We start from the raw sequence: 14,801 nt of genomic DNA on the forward strand, positions 1-14,801 counted from the left end.
ACACTTTATGTGCTAATGACTCCAAATCTGTATCCTTTATCCAGACTTCTCTCTTGTTTGTTATATATTGCTGTATCTTTAGGCTTTACACAGTGTCTTTCACTTAGCAGGTGTTCAATAAATGTTTCTTTGTGACTGGCTGACTGACTAAATAAGTAAACTTTATAGTAATTCTTTGTGATTCTTCTTAACAGACCAAGATCAAATCCTTTGTATCCCTAGGTCTATCACATAGTGGGTACTCACTAAGTGCTTTATAAATGACTGATTGAATAAATAATGAATAAGCACCACAATAAAATAAAATTTCTTAATAAGATAAATGAGTGAATGAAAAAAAACTTTGTGCTGTTCATTATAGCCAATCAAGACCAAAGACCTTGTTTATTCTCTTTGAAAATGTAACTGGGGGCCAGGCGCAGTGGCTCATGCCTGTAATCCCAACACTTTGGGAGGCCGAGGTGGGCAGATCACAAGGTCAGGAGATTGAGACCATCTTGGCTAACACGGTGAAACCCCGTCTCTACTAAAAATGCAAAAAATTAGCCGGGTGTTGTGGCGGGCACCTGTAGTCCCAGCTACTCAGGAGGCTGAGGCAGGAGAATGGCATGAACGCAGGAGGCGGAGCTTGCAGTGAGCTGAGATCGCGCCACTGCACTGCAGCCTGGGCAACAGAGCAAAACTCCGTCTCAAAAAAAAAAAAAAAAGAAAGAAAGAAAAGAAAAGAAAATGTAACTGGGTAGGCCGGGTGCGGTGGCTCACACCTGTAATCCCAGCATTTTGGGAGGCCAAGGCAGGTGGATCACCTGAGGTCAGGAGTTCGAGACCATCCTGGCCAACATGGTGAAACCCCATCTCTACTAAAAATACAGAAATTAGCTGGGCATGGTGGTGTATGCCTGTAATCCCACCAACTCAGGAGGCTGAGGTGGGAGAATTGCTTGAACCTGGGAGGCGGAGGTTGCAGTGAGCCAAGATCGCACCACTGCATTCCACTCTGGGCAATAAGAGCGAAACTCCATCTCAAAAAAAAAAAAATGTAACTGATAACTGGATATAAATTATACTAAAACTTGGTTTAAGAAGACAGTAATTCATTAACAGATAAGTAAAAGTTGCAGATGTGATTGGAATGTTGACTGCATACTCTGTGTGAACTATGAGTAGTGAGAATAAAAAATGTTAATCACCTACCAGGTCTAGTATATACACAGTAGTCACAGACACAGACTCTGGACTGGGTCTATTTGAGAAAGTATTCAAAACCTGCTGTAGGTATATGACTGAGGACACAGTTTCCTCATTTGTGAAATGGGGAAAAATAACTATGCTCACTTTCATAGGGAGGTTGTGAGAATTAAATGAGATAATGCTTGTAAAGCACTTAGCCTAGGACCTGGCACAAAAATAATCATTTAATACCTGCTTGTTATTATTAATGCTATTCCATTTTGATCCAGCTGGTATAGGTGTTAACCATGCTATAGATGAATAATTGCCAAACCTGGCTGCTTATCAGAATCACGTAAGATTTTTAAAATTAAAATTTCTGGGCCTTTCCCAGACTACTGAATCAGACTGGAAGTAGAATATGTCTTTTTTAAAGCTCCCCAGGTGATTCTGAGCATCAGCCAGGTTTGGCAGTTATGTTACAGAAGATAGACTTGTCTCTAGAAATCATCTGAGTATGAGATATAATCAAGAAAAATATTTCTGGTGTGGAGAAAAAGGAGTCAAGAATGACATCTGTAGTAAGCCAATTGTATATAACCTTTGGAATAAATGGTCATAGTTGTGCTGATTGCCCAAGAACAGACCGTAATGAAAGGAAAGCAGGCACAGCTGAGCCATTTTCAAGGTTCCCCAAATGGAAAGAGAAGCAGAGCAACTGAGCTGTTAAGAGCTGCCAAAATTAATTTAGAGAAGCCACGTAGGATGGGGAAACATGAAAAGAACTTCAGAAGAGAGCTGGTAGAAAAATAAAAATGAAGTTTTTGATATTGCAGGAAGAAAGATTAAGGGAAAATAAATGAAGTAGCTGGGGATGAACAAGAAGTACTATAGGGAAGTATCAGGAAAAAAGAATTCTTGCTGAGGAAAACAAATAAAGAGCATAAACAAAGAACATAAAACTCAGGAGAGAGGTCTCAGGAAGGACAGTAAACACATTTTAAGAGATTCACAGGGAAAAGGCCAAACAGAACAAGGATAATTGGCCTATTATAGATGGACTCAAAATCCCAAAGAAACAAGTATTACAAAAAGAGAGGGATAAGGTAAAGCCTAAAGGCAATGACGGCGATAACAAGGGGAAATAAATAAAGGCGCTCAAAAGAAACCTTGAAGAATAATTAAAATTGTGCAAATATGGATAAAGTATAACTTAAGGTAGGAGAGTGTGTAGTACAAAGAGTATGGGACATAAAAGTCTAGGGGATCATTGAGCAAACATTTATTCAGTGTTTATGGGTATCAGGAAGTTTATGTGCTGTTACCTGTGTGGAATATATTTAGAAAAAAAGTGAAAATATTCTGGAAGCATGATCAGTTCAACAGAGAATATGTGTGGCAAAATGAAGATAATCTCTTTTTCTAGTCATGTAATAGTAAGAACTCCAATTAATTTCTCAACAGCAGGGACGTTTTGGCAGTCATTTAGAAGATAAGCATATTCCTAATGACCACAAGGAAATTAAAACTGTGAGGAGAGAGCTGGGTGTGGTGGCCTGAGCCTGTTGTCACAGCTACTGAGTTCGAGTTCAGCCTGGGCAACACAGTGAGACTCCATCTCTAAAAAAAATGAAAAAACAGTGAACTGTGAGAAGGAATAGTTAGAAGGGAAGTTAAGCTTTCTTTTGAAGGTGAGGGGATGGTGGTGGAGATATTAAATGAAGGCTCTCAGAGGAAGGGTTAAAGCCAAAGGAGTTAAAGAGCTGGCCGGGCGCGGTGGCTCACGCGTGTAATCCCAGCACTTTGGGAGGCTGAGGCAGGCAAATCACGAGGTCAGGAGTTCCAGACCAGCCTGGCCAACAGGGTGAAACCCCGTCTCTACTAAAAATACAAACAATTAGCTGGGCGTAGTGGCAGGCACCTGTAATCCCAGCTGCCCAGGAGGCTGAGGCAGGAGAATGGCATGAACCTGGGAGGTGGAGGTTGCAGTGAGCCGAGATTGTGCCACTGCACTCCAGGCTGGGCAACAGAGTGAGACTCTGTCTCAAAAAAAAAACAAGAGCTAAAAGACCAGACTGGGCAACATGGCAAAACCCTGTCTGTACCAAAAATACAAAAATTTAGCCAGGAGTGGTCATCTGTGCCTGTGGTCCCAGCTACTCGGGAGGCTAAGGTGGGAGGATCACATGGGCTTGGGAGGCAGAGGTTACAATGAACTGAGATTGTGCTACTACACTCCACCCTGGGTGACAGAGGGACCCAGGTTGAATATATATATTCAACTATAGATTGAATTTCCCCACCTCCATTAAAATTTTTTTCCAATGTATAAGAGTATGAAAGAGACAGTTCAGGGAAGCTGAAGCCACTCACAGCCTAATATTTAAGAAGAGCATACCTCTACCAATTTCAGAAGCCGATTTAAAATGGAGTACAGAGAACCTGGCATAGCATCATAAAAATTGATTTAAAAAAGTGAGACCCCCCCCCATCTCTACCCATCTCTACAAAAGACAAAAAAAATTATCTGGGCGTGGTAGCACATGCCTGTGGTCCCAGCTACTTGGGAGACTGAGGTGGGAGGATCTTTTGGGCCTGAGAAATCAAGGTTGCAGTGAGCTGTGGTCATGCCACTGCACTCTAGCCTGGGCAATAGGGCAAGACCCTGTCTCAAAAAAAGTGTTTTTTTAAATAAAAAACCAAAGTGTTGAAAATGAATACAAAGGATGATGATGTTCTTGGAAGGGCAACAAGTACAAAAAGAGATTAGGTTCTGCAAATGAAGGAATTGGGAAACAAAGTAAAATACAGGCTAATTGGAAGTTATTACGGAGCAGTTCTGAGTGAGAAAACTGATCAAATACTGTAGTTGTTGGTGTCAGGTTTTTTTTTGCTTCCCCTGTAGCTTTCCCTCAGTGATCTCATTCCCATGACCTGGATTACCATTTGAATGTGAATGGCTCTGTGGTCGTCGCCCAAGCTCCATATGTCCAACTGCCTACTGAAGATCTCTTCTTGAATATGTCACAGATGCCTCAAAATCAATAGGTCAAAATCTCAAAAAATCATTTCCCTGATTCTCTCCCTGACCCCAAGTCTGTTCCTCTTCCTGTGTTTACCTGTTACAGAAAATTATATTCTTACTCATCTAGTCACCCCGATTAGAAATCTAAGCATCATACTTGATGTTTCTCCTTTTACACCTGTATATAATCAATTCCACAAGACTATTCTTCCCCTTTAATATCTCACATGTATTTACCTCTGTTTTCTGATTCTATTAGTTTAGACCAGAAATTGAAAAGACCTTTTCTGTAAAAGTCCAGATAGTAAATACTTTAGGCTTTGCAGGCCATATAGTCTCTGCCACAACCACTGTAGCTCAAAAGCAGCCATATACAATATGTAAACAAATTAGTGTGGCTATTTTCCCATAAAACTTTATTTGTAGACACTGAAGTTTCATTTTCATGTAATTCATGTATCATAAAATCTTCTTTTGATTTTTTCCTTCAGCTATTTAAAAAAAAAAATGTAACAGTCATCCTTAGCTTCCTTCCCTACAAAAACAGGCTCACAGGCCATAGTTTGCCCACCCCTGACTTAGACCAACATTCTCACCTATAATATGGCAGTAGTACTTGGTCTCCCTCCTTCTCATCTTGCCCACTCTGGTCTACTCTTCATGTTGCAGCCAGATTGACTTTTTAAAATTGCAAATTGGGACTGGGTGCGCGTGGCTCACGCCCATAATCCCAGCACTTTGGGAGGCCGAGGTGGGTGGATCGCCTGAAGTCAGGAGTTTGAGACCAGCCTGATCAATGTGGTGAAACCCTGTCTCTACTAAAAATACAAAAATTAGCTGTGTGTGGTGGTGTGTGCCTGTAGTCCAAGCTACTTGGGAGCCTAAGGCAGGAGAACGACTTGAACCTGGGACGTGGAAGTTGCAGTGAGCAGAGATTGGGTCACTGCACTCCAGCCTGGGCAACAGACCGACACTGTGTCTCAAAAAAAAAAAAAAAAATTGGAAGTTGAATTTTACTACCTTGTTAAAAGACCTTTAAAGATTGACCATAGCTTACAGGATGAATCCATGTTTCTTGGAAGACCCTTCATAATTGTGAACCTTACTTACCTTTCTAGCCATATTTCTTACCAGTTCTCCCTAATTCTCTGTTGCAGCTACTGGGAATTGTTTATAATTCCTAGAATGTTAAGTGTTTTTCATATCTAAGTTTTGACACGTGCCTTGAATGCCTTTCCTCCTTATCTTCTCCCTACTTATACCTGGTTCCTGCAGGACTCATATCAGTCATCATCATCATCTCCAGAAGCCTTCTCTCACTCCATGAAGGCTGTATTAAATCCTTCTATTAAGTTCGCCCATCATGTCTGTAGAACCGAATGATAGCATTTATTTTACGGTATTATGATTGCCTATTTACTTGACTCCCCTCCTAAATGGTAAGCTCCTTGAGTACATAGTGTTTGTCTGTTGTGTTATCCTCAGTTTCCATTTTTCTTTTTTTGAGATGGGGTCTTGCTCCGTTGCCCAGACTGAAGTGCAGTGGCTTGATTATGGCTCATTGCACTCCTGACTTCTGGGCTCAAGTGATCTTCCCACCTCAGCCTCCCAAGTAGCTGGGACTATAGGCATATGCCACCATGCTCGACTAATCTGTTTATTTATTTATTTTTTATTAGAGATGAGATCTCACTGTGTTTCCAGGCTGGTCTTGAATTCCTGAGTTTGAATGATCCTCCTGCCTCAGCCTCCAAAATGCTGGGATTATAGGCATGAGCCACCACGCCTGGCCTTCCAGTTTCCTGTATGATACCCCATAGTAATGTGTGAGTGGGGTTTTTGTTTGTTTGGTTGGTTTTGTTTTCATTTTTGTTTTTGAGACAGGGTCTCGCTCTGTCACCTAGGGTAGGAGTGCCGTGGTGCAGTCACAGCTCACTGCAACCTCAACCTTTAGGGCTCAATCAGTCCTCCCACCTCAGCCTCTCAAGTATCCGGGCCTGTAGGCATGCACCACTGTGCCTGGCTAAGTTTTTGTATTTTTTGTAGAGAGGGGATTTTGCCATGTTGCCCAGAGTAGTCTCAAACTCCTGGCCTCAGGTGATCTGCCTGCCTTAGCCTCCCAAAGTGTTGGGATTACAGGCGTGAGCCACTGCACCTGGCCATTTTTGTTTGTTTTACATTTTAAAAATTGACGTATAATTCATGTACCATAAAATTTATCCTGTTCAAGTGTACAATTTAGTGCATTTTTCTATATCTAAAATGTTGAGCAACTATCACCATGGTCTAATTCCAGAACGTTTTCATCACCCCCAAAAGAAACCTTGTGCTCAACAAAAAGTCACTCCTCATTCCTTCCTGCCCCCAGCCCCTGGCAGCCACTAATCTACTTTCTTTCTTTATGGCTTTACCTATTCTGTACATTTCATATCAATGCTATCAGATAATATTTGAACTTTTGTGACTGTCTTTTTTCATTTAGCATATATAATGTTTTCCAAGCTCATCCATATTTTATCATGTACTAGTACTTTATTCCTTTTTTCTTACTGAATATCAACATTATATTTCATTATTTATTTATTTTTTGAGATAGGGTCTTGCTCTGTCTCCCAGGCTGGAGTACACTGGTGCAATCCTAGCTCACTGCAGCCTCAAACTCCTGGGCTCAAGTGATCCTCCTACCTCAGTCACCTAAGTAGCTAGGACTACAGACATGTTCCACCATGCCTGGCTAATTTCATTTTTTATTTTCTTTAGTTTTTGTAGGTCTCACTGTGTTGGCCAGGCTGGTCTTGAACTGCTGGCCTCAAGTGATCCTCTTGCTTTGGCCTTCCAAACTACTGGGATTCTAGGCATAAACCACTGTGTCTGACCTAGCTGTATATTTTAAACTTCATTCTTCAAAGCACCCAGGACTCGGGGGGGAGAAAAAGAGGGACCCCCTAGACTCCTTCTCTTGCTTCACCTAGAACATTTATATTTTCATCTATTTATGGACAAACTTTTATTTTAAATTTGAAAGTCGTGGGCTCTCAGATTGAAGAATACACTCTACCTGGGACTGAAAGATACTCCATGGTCTTTTTACTCTATCTTTCTTTCCAACTCTTCTTTTCATGTGCTCCAGTCAGACAGTATGTTGGTGGAGTCTTGAGGTATACCTCATGCTTTCTTGCCACTGTATCTTTTCTTATACCATCTCCTCCATCTGAAATGCCCCTTTCCCATCTGTTTAAATTTTTACCTAACTTTCAATGCCTAATTCAGATATAATCAATTCCATGAAGTTTTCCCGGATCTCTGGATTCTTGTAGTAATATACTGCTTTAGATGGTGCCTTGTCTAATTTCTTGAGACTACTCTCATGTTTTCTTAGTTGTTTTATACTTTCCCATTGAGTGGCTTGACATGGGGTGGTGGGGGACTGGGGGTTGGGGGTGACTATAACAGATTGCATGGGCCAGGCATTGTGCCTCACTCCTGTAATCCCAGCACTTTGGGAGACCAAGGCAAGAGGATTGCTTAAGCCCGGGAGTTCAAGAACAGCCTGGGCAACATAGCAAGACCTCATCTCTACTAAAAATAAAAAAATTAACCTGGCATGGTGGCAAATGCCTGTAGTCCCAGCTACTCAGGAGGCTGAGGTGGGAGGATCGCTTGAGCCCTGCAGATGGAGACTGCAGGGAGCTGTTTTGCCACTGCACTCCAGCCTGGTCTGCAGAGTGAGAACATGTCTCAAAAAAAAAAAAAAAAAAAGGGGGGCGGGGGGATAGCATGAGGGAGATCTTTGTGATGATAAAAGTATTCTGCATCTTGATTGTGATGGTAGTTATACAAATCTGCACATATTTTAAAATGACATAGAGCTATACATTCATATTGTACCAATGTCAGTTTCCTGGTTTTGATGTTGTACTGTAGTTACATAAGATGTACCCATTGTGGGAAATTATGTGAATTGTGTGAAGGTTACCTGGGACCTCTCTTTGCTATCTTTGCAATTTCCTGTGAATCTGTAATTAATTTTAAAATAAAAAGTTTAGGTTGGCCATGGTGGTTCATGCATGTAATCCCAGCACTTTGGGAGGCCAGCAGGAGAATCACTTGAGTCCAAGAGTTCAAGACCAGCCTGGGCAACATAGCAAGACCCTGTCTCTGCAAAAAAATATATTTCTAAAAATTAACTGGGTATTATGATACATACCTGTAGTCTCAGCTACTTGAGAGCCTGAGATAGGAGGATAGACTTGGGCCCTGGAGGTCAAGGCTGCAGTGAACCGTGATTGCATCACTGTACTCCAGCCTGGTTGACAAAGCAAGACTCTGAAAAAAAAGTTTAAAAATATATTCTTCAGGCCAGGCGTGGTGGCTCATGCCTGTAATCCCAGCACTTTGGGAGGCAGAGGCCGGCAGACCACTTGAAGTCAGGAGTTCGAGACCAGCCTGGCCAACATGGTAAAACCCCATCTCTACTAAAAATACAAAGATTAGCTGGGTGTGGTGGTGCACACCTACAGTCCCAGCTACTTGGGGGCTGAGGCAGCAGAATATCTTGAACCTGGGAGGCGGAGGTTGCAGTGAGCTGAGATCGCACCACTGCACTGCAGCCTGGGCGACAGAGTGAGACTCAGTATAAAAAAACAAATCATTTTTCCATGGTGCTACTTCTGATTAATGTGAATCTGCCTGTGCCTTCCAAAGTAAAGTTACTTTGGGGTAGACAAGAGATGTATTTTTAGTGATATTTTAGTTACATTTTACAATTAGAACAAACTTATCTAAAGCAATAACTGAAACAGAGTGGTTAGTTCCCTGTCTACGAGGTCCTGGCTTATCCAAGGTCTTATTTTAATTTTTAAGTTGACTGGTAAGCCTTTGAGTCATGTTTTCGTATACTTTTAAGTTCTTAGTATTCTTATGTACTGGCTCCTAGAAGACAGTGACCATAGCTCTGAGTTTTAGAAAAAAATCATTATGTGATGTTCAGTTCAAACTTTAAAACTTTTAAAGTTGTTACATTGTTTATCAATTGAAATGAATTTTCTTGTGCAAATTTAAAGTAAGCATTACAAGATCAGAATTATTGCTGATTTTTTTTGGAAAGAGGTAGAGTATAAATAAATAACCAGAGTTTTTTTGTTTGCATTTATGATCAAGCTCAAAGTGAATGTGAACCAAAAAAATGAGCAAAACTACATATTTTTTAGTAAAATGAGAACTTAATTTTTTTTCAGGTTAAACTACAGAACAACATATCGTATCAGATGGCAGACATACATCATTTAAAGGGTAAGAACCTTAATTACAGATTAAAGATAAACCAAGGTCACTAAATGCCTAAAATTGTGAAGAATTAAGAAATAGTAAATTAGCCTAATGAAATACAATTTTCTGAACAAACTCCTCTGATGGTAAAACATTTATCCTTTTGCCTTAAGATATAATAAATTATTTAATGATGCTTTATATATGATAAATCCAAGTTAAAATTTGAGATCTGTGTCTTAACCTTGAGCTATAGACAAGGTTATGCAATGAAATGTTCTTAAGAGAATACTCAAAAAAAAATTGAGCTGTAGCTTCAGAAGCCATCAAATTTCTAGGGAAAAGATGAGAAGTGTTCCCTCTGTACTGTGTCCAATCTGCTAAATTAATTCATTCAGGTCTAGGGATGCTTTGGATAGAGCCTCCAAGCTTAAGGTCTTATATACCCTGGGAACAGAAAGAAACCTGGAAAATAGATAAATATATAATAAATAAATAATAATAAATATAAAAATACACACGCATATTTTTACTTGGATGAAGTGATAAAGAGGTACTACAGCTTTTATGGAGAAAAAAAAAAAGCCCTACAATCTGCTTATGTTACTTCATGCCATCGCTGTTAGCCTTTGAAGTTTGGGATCTGAGGAACAATCCTCATCTCCCTCACACCCTTTGGTTATAATACTGTATTTTAAAATTTTGCACGCATTGTCTCTAGGTTTATGTATGTGGGTAGTACATGCTCTCTAGCTTCATAAATATCCTTTATTCTATTATCCTTTTGAGCCTCTTTAGATATACTTAGATAATCTATTTTTATTGTCCTCTCGAAGTAGCCAACCTTAGCTGGCTTTGTAATGTAGTAAAATTTTTCTCCTTACCTAGCACAATCAATAGGAAGTGTTTTTTGTGTTGTAACCCTAAAATAAGTTGTTGATTTCCTATTATCCATGATTTAGAACAGCTTTGATTTTCTGTTAGAAATGCTTTCTGGGTCGTCACATGGGTTTTTGTTGCATCTGTGTCCATGTTCTCTTTTTGACTCACCAAAATATATTAGGATGACACAGAAGATGCCACAGTGTCAGTGCTGCTTCCAACTTGCAATTTTTACAAATGCTTTCACTTGTTATCAAAGTATACTTCTTATTAAATGTTAAGAAATACTATTAGGGCTTATTAAAGCAGTAACTTAATGCTTATTAACTGTTTATTAAATAGATCAGTTGAATAAGAAGTCCTGTGGCTTCTGTTAGTATGTGTCAACAAAAATGACAACCTGTGTTACTGAGTAAAAATCTTTATTGTACCATATGTGTTGGAGTAGATCTTGAGATATTTTGAAATTGTGCATGATACTCTTCAGCAGAGAAAAAGGTCTTGATTTGTATGTATAGCTATACAACTTTTGGTTTTGAAGCTTGGGCTCTTAAATTTGAATTTAAAAATTTAAAATTGAAATTCAATAATGTGACTTTTGCAACTGGAATGATTTCTACTGAAACAAACTTCTTGAAAACTTGCCTTTTATAGGCAAGTTTTCTTTGAAATTAATATCTGCTATAGTAGAATTAATAGACACTAAGACACTTGAGATGGTTTATATTTTCTTGGAAATAAAGGAAAGTTGGTTTTTTCAATCATTGAGATAATAAATTGACATTCTACTATCAGATTTATTTTGATTAGCTTACCTTGTTTTTATGCCTGTTACTGAAAGAAAGTTCAAAGTCAAAGTTTTCTAGAAGTAATTTTCTTTTTTTTTTTAAAGCTGGCCCCAGGCAACCCATTTCTTACCTATCCCTAATCTTTTGAAGTTAAACTAAGGGAGTACAGCCATGTCTTTCTATAACATAACTGGTGTTGCTTTCAAAGATAGAGCGTCCTGTACAATCAACCTGACTCGTGTTAACTTACTCTAAGAGTTCTGCTACGGTGACCTGGAGCAGCCACGCTAGACAGAATATCTCTGGGTTCATATAAAGAAAACACATGCCAATCAGTCAAAAGTAAAATTGATTTTTTTTAACCTTTATTTAAGTTCAGGGGTACATGTGCAGGATGTGCAGGTTTGTTAGATAGGTAAACATGTGTCACGGGGCTTCATTATACAGATTATTTCATCTCCCAGGTATTAAGCCTAGTATCCATCAGTTATTTTTCCTGATCCTCTTTCTCCTTTGTTTTGCTTTCTGGTCTTCTTACTTTTCCCCTTGCAAATCTCTGTTTTGACCCACTGGAAATCACCAATTACCTCCCTGCTTTATGATCTTTCTCTGTATTCAAATAGGAAATAATCATATTTTACATGGGCTAAAACTCATATTAATGTTTTATTTTTCTTTGTCAATTGTATTTTAAGTCTTTTATCTTCAATTACAAAGGAAAATTTTATTTCCTGATAGATGAATTTCAAATACCATCAATGGGAAGCTTTGTGGGGGTACAGAGAAGCCATCCAAGAATCTTAAAATCATACTAAGCCTCAGGTTCATTCTGAAGCTATTTCAGGTATTTTACAGCATAGCCTGAATCAGAAGGGACTGTAATCTTTTTGTTCCCTTTTTCCCGAGGAGAATGAGTCCTAAAGATCACCAATTGAAGTCTCTTTCTGGTAGTTGTTAAGTTTTGTTTGTTTTTTAGTTACAGTTTTTAAATTTAGCTTTCAGTTCTAGAAACTATCCAGCCTGAGCACAGGTTTACTGAACTAGCTAGTTCGATCCCTTGGCCACAAGGCTTTTTGCTACTGCTTCCTACTGTGATCTCATTGTCTCTATAGAATCAGCATTCATAGCTGGGGCCAGGGTTTCTGGTACCTCTGGCCTGCTGTATCTTAGGAGATGGAGACAGGGATCAGGCAACAAGCTGAAAGGGTTTTTTATGGCTACCTGGCCACCACAGATCCATCACTTTTATTTGAGATGGGGGGTAAATCAACCATGTTTACATATTGGAGAATTAATATTATAAAAAGAGAAATTTGGCTGGGCACGGTGGCTCACGCTTGTAATCCCAGCACTTTGGGAGGCTGAGGCGGGCAGATCACGAGGTCAGGAGTTCGAGACCAGCCTGGCCAACACAGTGAAACCCTGTCTCTACTAAAAATACAAAAATTAGCTGGGCATGGTGGTGGGTGCCTGTAATCCCAGCAACTCAGGAGGCTGAGGCAGGAGAATCGCTTGAACCTGGGAGGCAGAGGTTACAGTGAGCCGAGATCGCGCCACTGCACTCCATCCTGGGCAACAGAGCTAGAGACTCTGTCTCAAAAAAAAAAAAAGAAATTTAAAATGTGGCTTGAATATGCAAAGATAATGGTTAACTACAAATATTTTATATGAATCATTGATTTTTTTCATACTTGATTATTATACAAGTTATTATGCATATTGTTAAACATTATGTGTCTCAGCAGATGTTTATGTGACTTAAATTTTTATTCTTCGTTATTGCCACAGTTATAATTCCACAATAAAATTTAGAAAGTATAGAAAAAAAGTATATATTCAAAATCCTACTGTCAAACACATTCACTGATAGCACTTTGATATATTTTTATTCTAGTCTTTTTTTTTTGCATGGATGCAATTATATGTTTACATCTGCTGTTTAAAAACATCTGCTTTTTATTTTTATTTTTTTATTTATAGTTTTTTTTTTTTTTTTTGAGATGGATTCTCGCTCTGTTGTCCAGGCTGGAGTGCAGTGGCATGATCTCGGTTTGCTGTAACCTCCGCCACTCGGGTTCAAGTGATTCTCCTGCCTCAGCTTCCTGAGTAGCTGGGATTACAGGCATGCGCCACCACACCTGGCTAATTTTTGTATTTTTAGTAGAGATGGGATTTCAGCTTGTTGGCGAGGCTGGTCTCGAACTCCTGGCCTCATGTGATCCACCCTTCTCGGCCCCCCAGAGTGCTGGTATTACAGGTGTGAGCCACCGTGCCCAGCCAACATCTGCTTTTTTTTTTTTGTCTTGCTCTGTCACTCAGGCTAGAGTGCACAGTGGCGTAATCTCGGCTCACTGTAAGCTCCACCTTCTGAGTTCAAGTGATTCTCCTGCCTCAGCCTCCCAAGTAGCTGGGATTACAGGCTCAGACCACCATGCTTAGTTAATTTTTGTATTTTTAGTAGAGACATGGTTTTACCATGTTGGCCAGGCTGGTCTCGAACTCCTGACCTCAGGCGATCCACCCGCCTCCACCTCCCAAAGTGTTGGGATTACAGGCATGAGCCACCACGCCCAGCCCCAACATCTGCTTTTTAAAAACAGCCAGGCATGGTGGCTCACGTCTGTAATCCCAGCACTTTGGGAGATTTAGGCAGAAGGTTCGCTTGAGCTCAGGAGTTCGAGACCAGCCTGGGCAAAATAGTGAGACCATCTCTATAAATACACATATATATCTATATCTCCCTTTTTACTCAGGAAAGTGGCTGTATATATATCTCCCAAGTATTTTTGGAGTGCTTTTAGAGGAATAAGACTAATTCTGTAACCCTTCTGTAAAAAATATATGTTATAGTATTGGTACATTATGGCTAGATGTTATATTTTAATCTTAATAGCTGTTGCTTATACAGTATAGGCCCCTGTTTTCATTTCTAAAAATTATCTTAATACTACTTTTGCTTAACTGCTAAGGCTGTTAGCTGTTTTTAAAATCACCTATCTGTGAAATTAACATTCACTCTTTTCTGCCTGCATTTCTTTTGTCTGTAGGCTTAGATCATGAGGGAATGAAATCTAGAACATGTGTGGCTGGTGATTATGGATTAAACATTTACAAACAAGTGTTTGGCCAGGTTATAATTTACTATCCAGTTTGGAATTTCACGTGATTCATTTCCACTAAAAAAATTCAGTCCTAGTCCAGAAATTATGAGCTTTGAAAATGGAATTTTGGGATATGTAGAGCTACCATCCATAGCCGAACTAGAAATGTATCTAAAGTGATTGGCACCTATGTTGGTAGTCGAATGTGATTTAAAATGAGAAAGAAAACTTAAAATTTGTACCCATAGTACTTTTTTCCTACTTTAATAAAGCAGATAGATTTGAAGAGATAGGTAGTTTTTTGTATTGTCTCCACAGCTTAGCATGAGTCTATACAAAGTGTAACGATGTGTAATTTAAAGAATATTTTGGGTTGATGTGAAAGCCACTGAAGCTATATTTTTAAAAAAATAAATGTTACCGGTCAGGCATGGTGGCTTATGCCTTTAATCCCAGCACTTTGGGAGGCTGTGGTGGCCAGATTGCTTGAGCCCACAAGTTTGAGACCAGCCTGGGCAACATGGCTAACCCATATCTACTAAAAATACAAAAATTAACCGGATGTGA

General features: G+C 39.5%; 1 protein-coding gene across 2 annotated transcripts in view; it reads left to right on the top strand.

The window, feature by feature from the left end:
* The window catches only part of GOLM2 (golgi membrane protein 2), a 128,242-nt gene that overhangs the window by 28,661 nt on the left and 84,780 nt on the right, over window positions 1-14,801 (top strand). For both annotated transcript variants that reach the window (XM_003811381.5, XM_003811380.5), the window contains exon 2: window positions 9,433-9,487. In XM_003811381.5, the coding sequence (XP_003811429.1) occupies window positions 9,433-9,487 (55 nt within the window). The remainder of the gene's footprint in view (window positions 1-9,432; window positions 9,488-14,801) is intronic.

This window comes from Pan paniscus, chromosome 16 (assembly GCF_029289425.2).
Source record: "Pan paniscus chromosome 16, NHGRI_mPanPan1-v2.0_pri, whole genome shotgun sequence".
Lineage (NCBI taxonomy): Eukaryota > Metazoa > Chordata > Mammalia > Primates > Hominidae > Pan > Pan paniscus.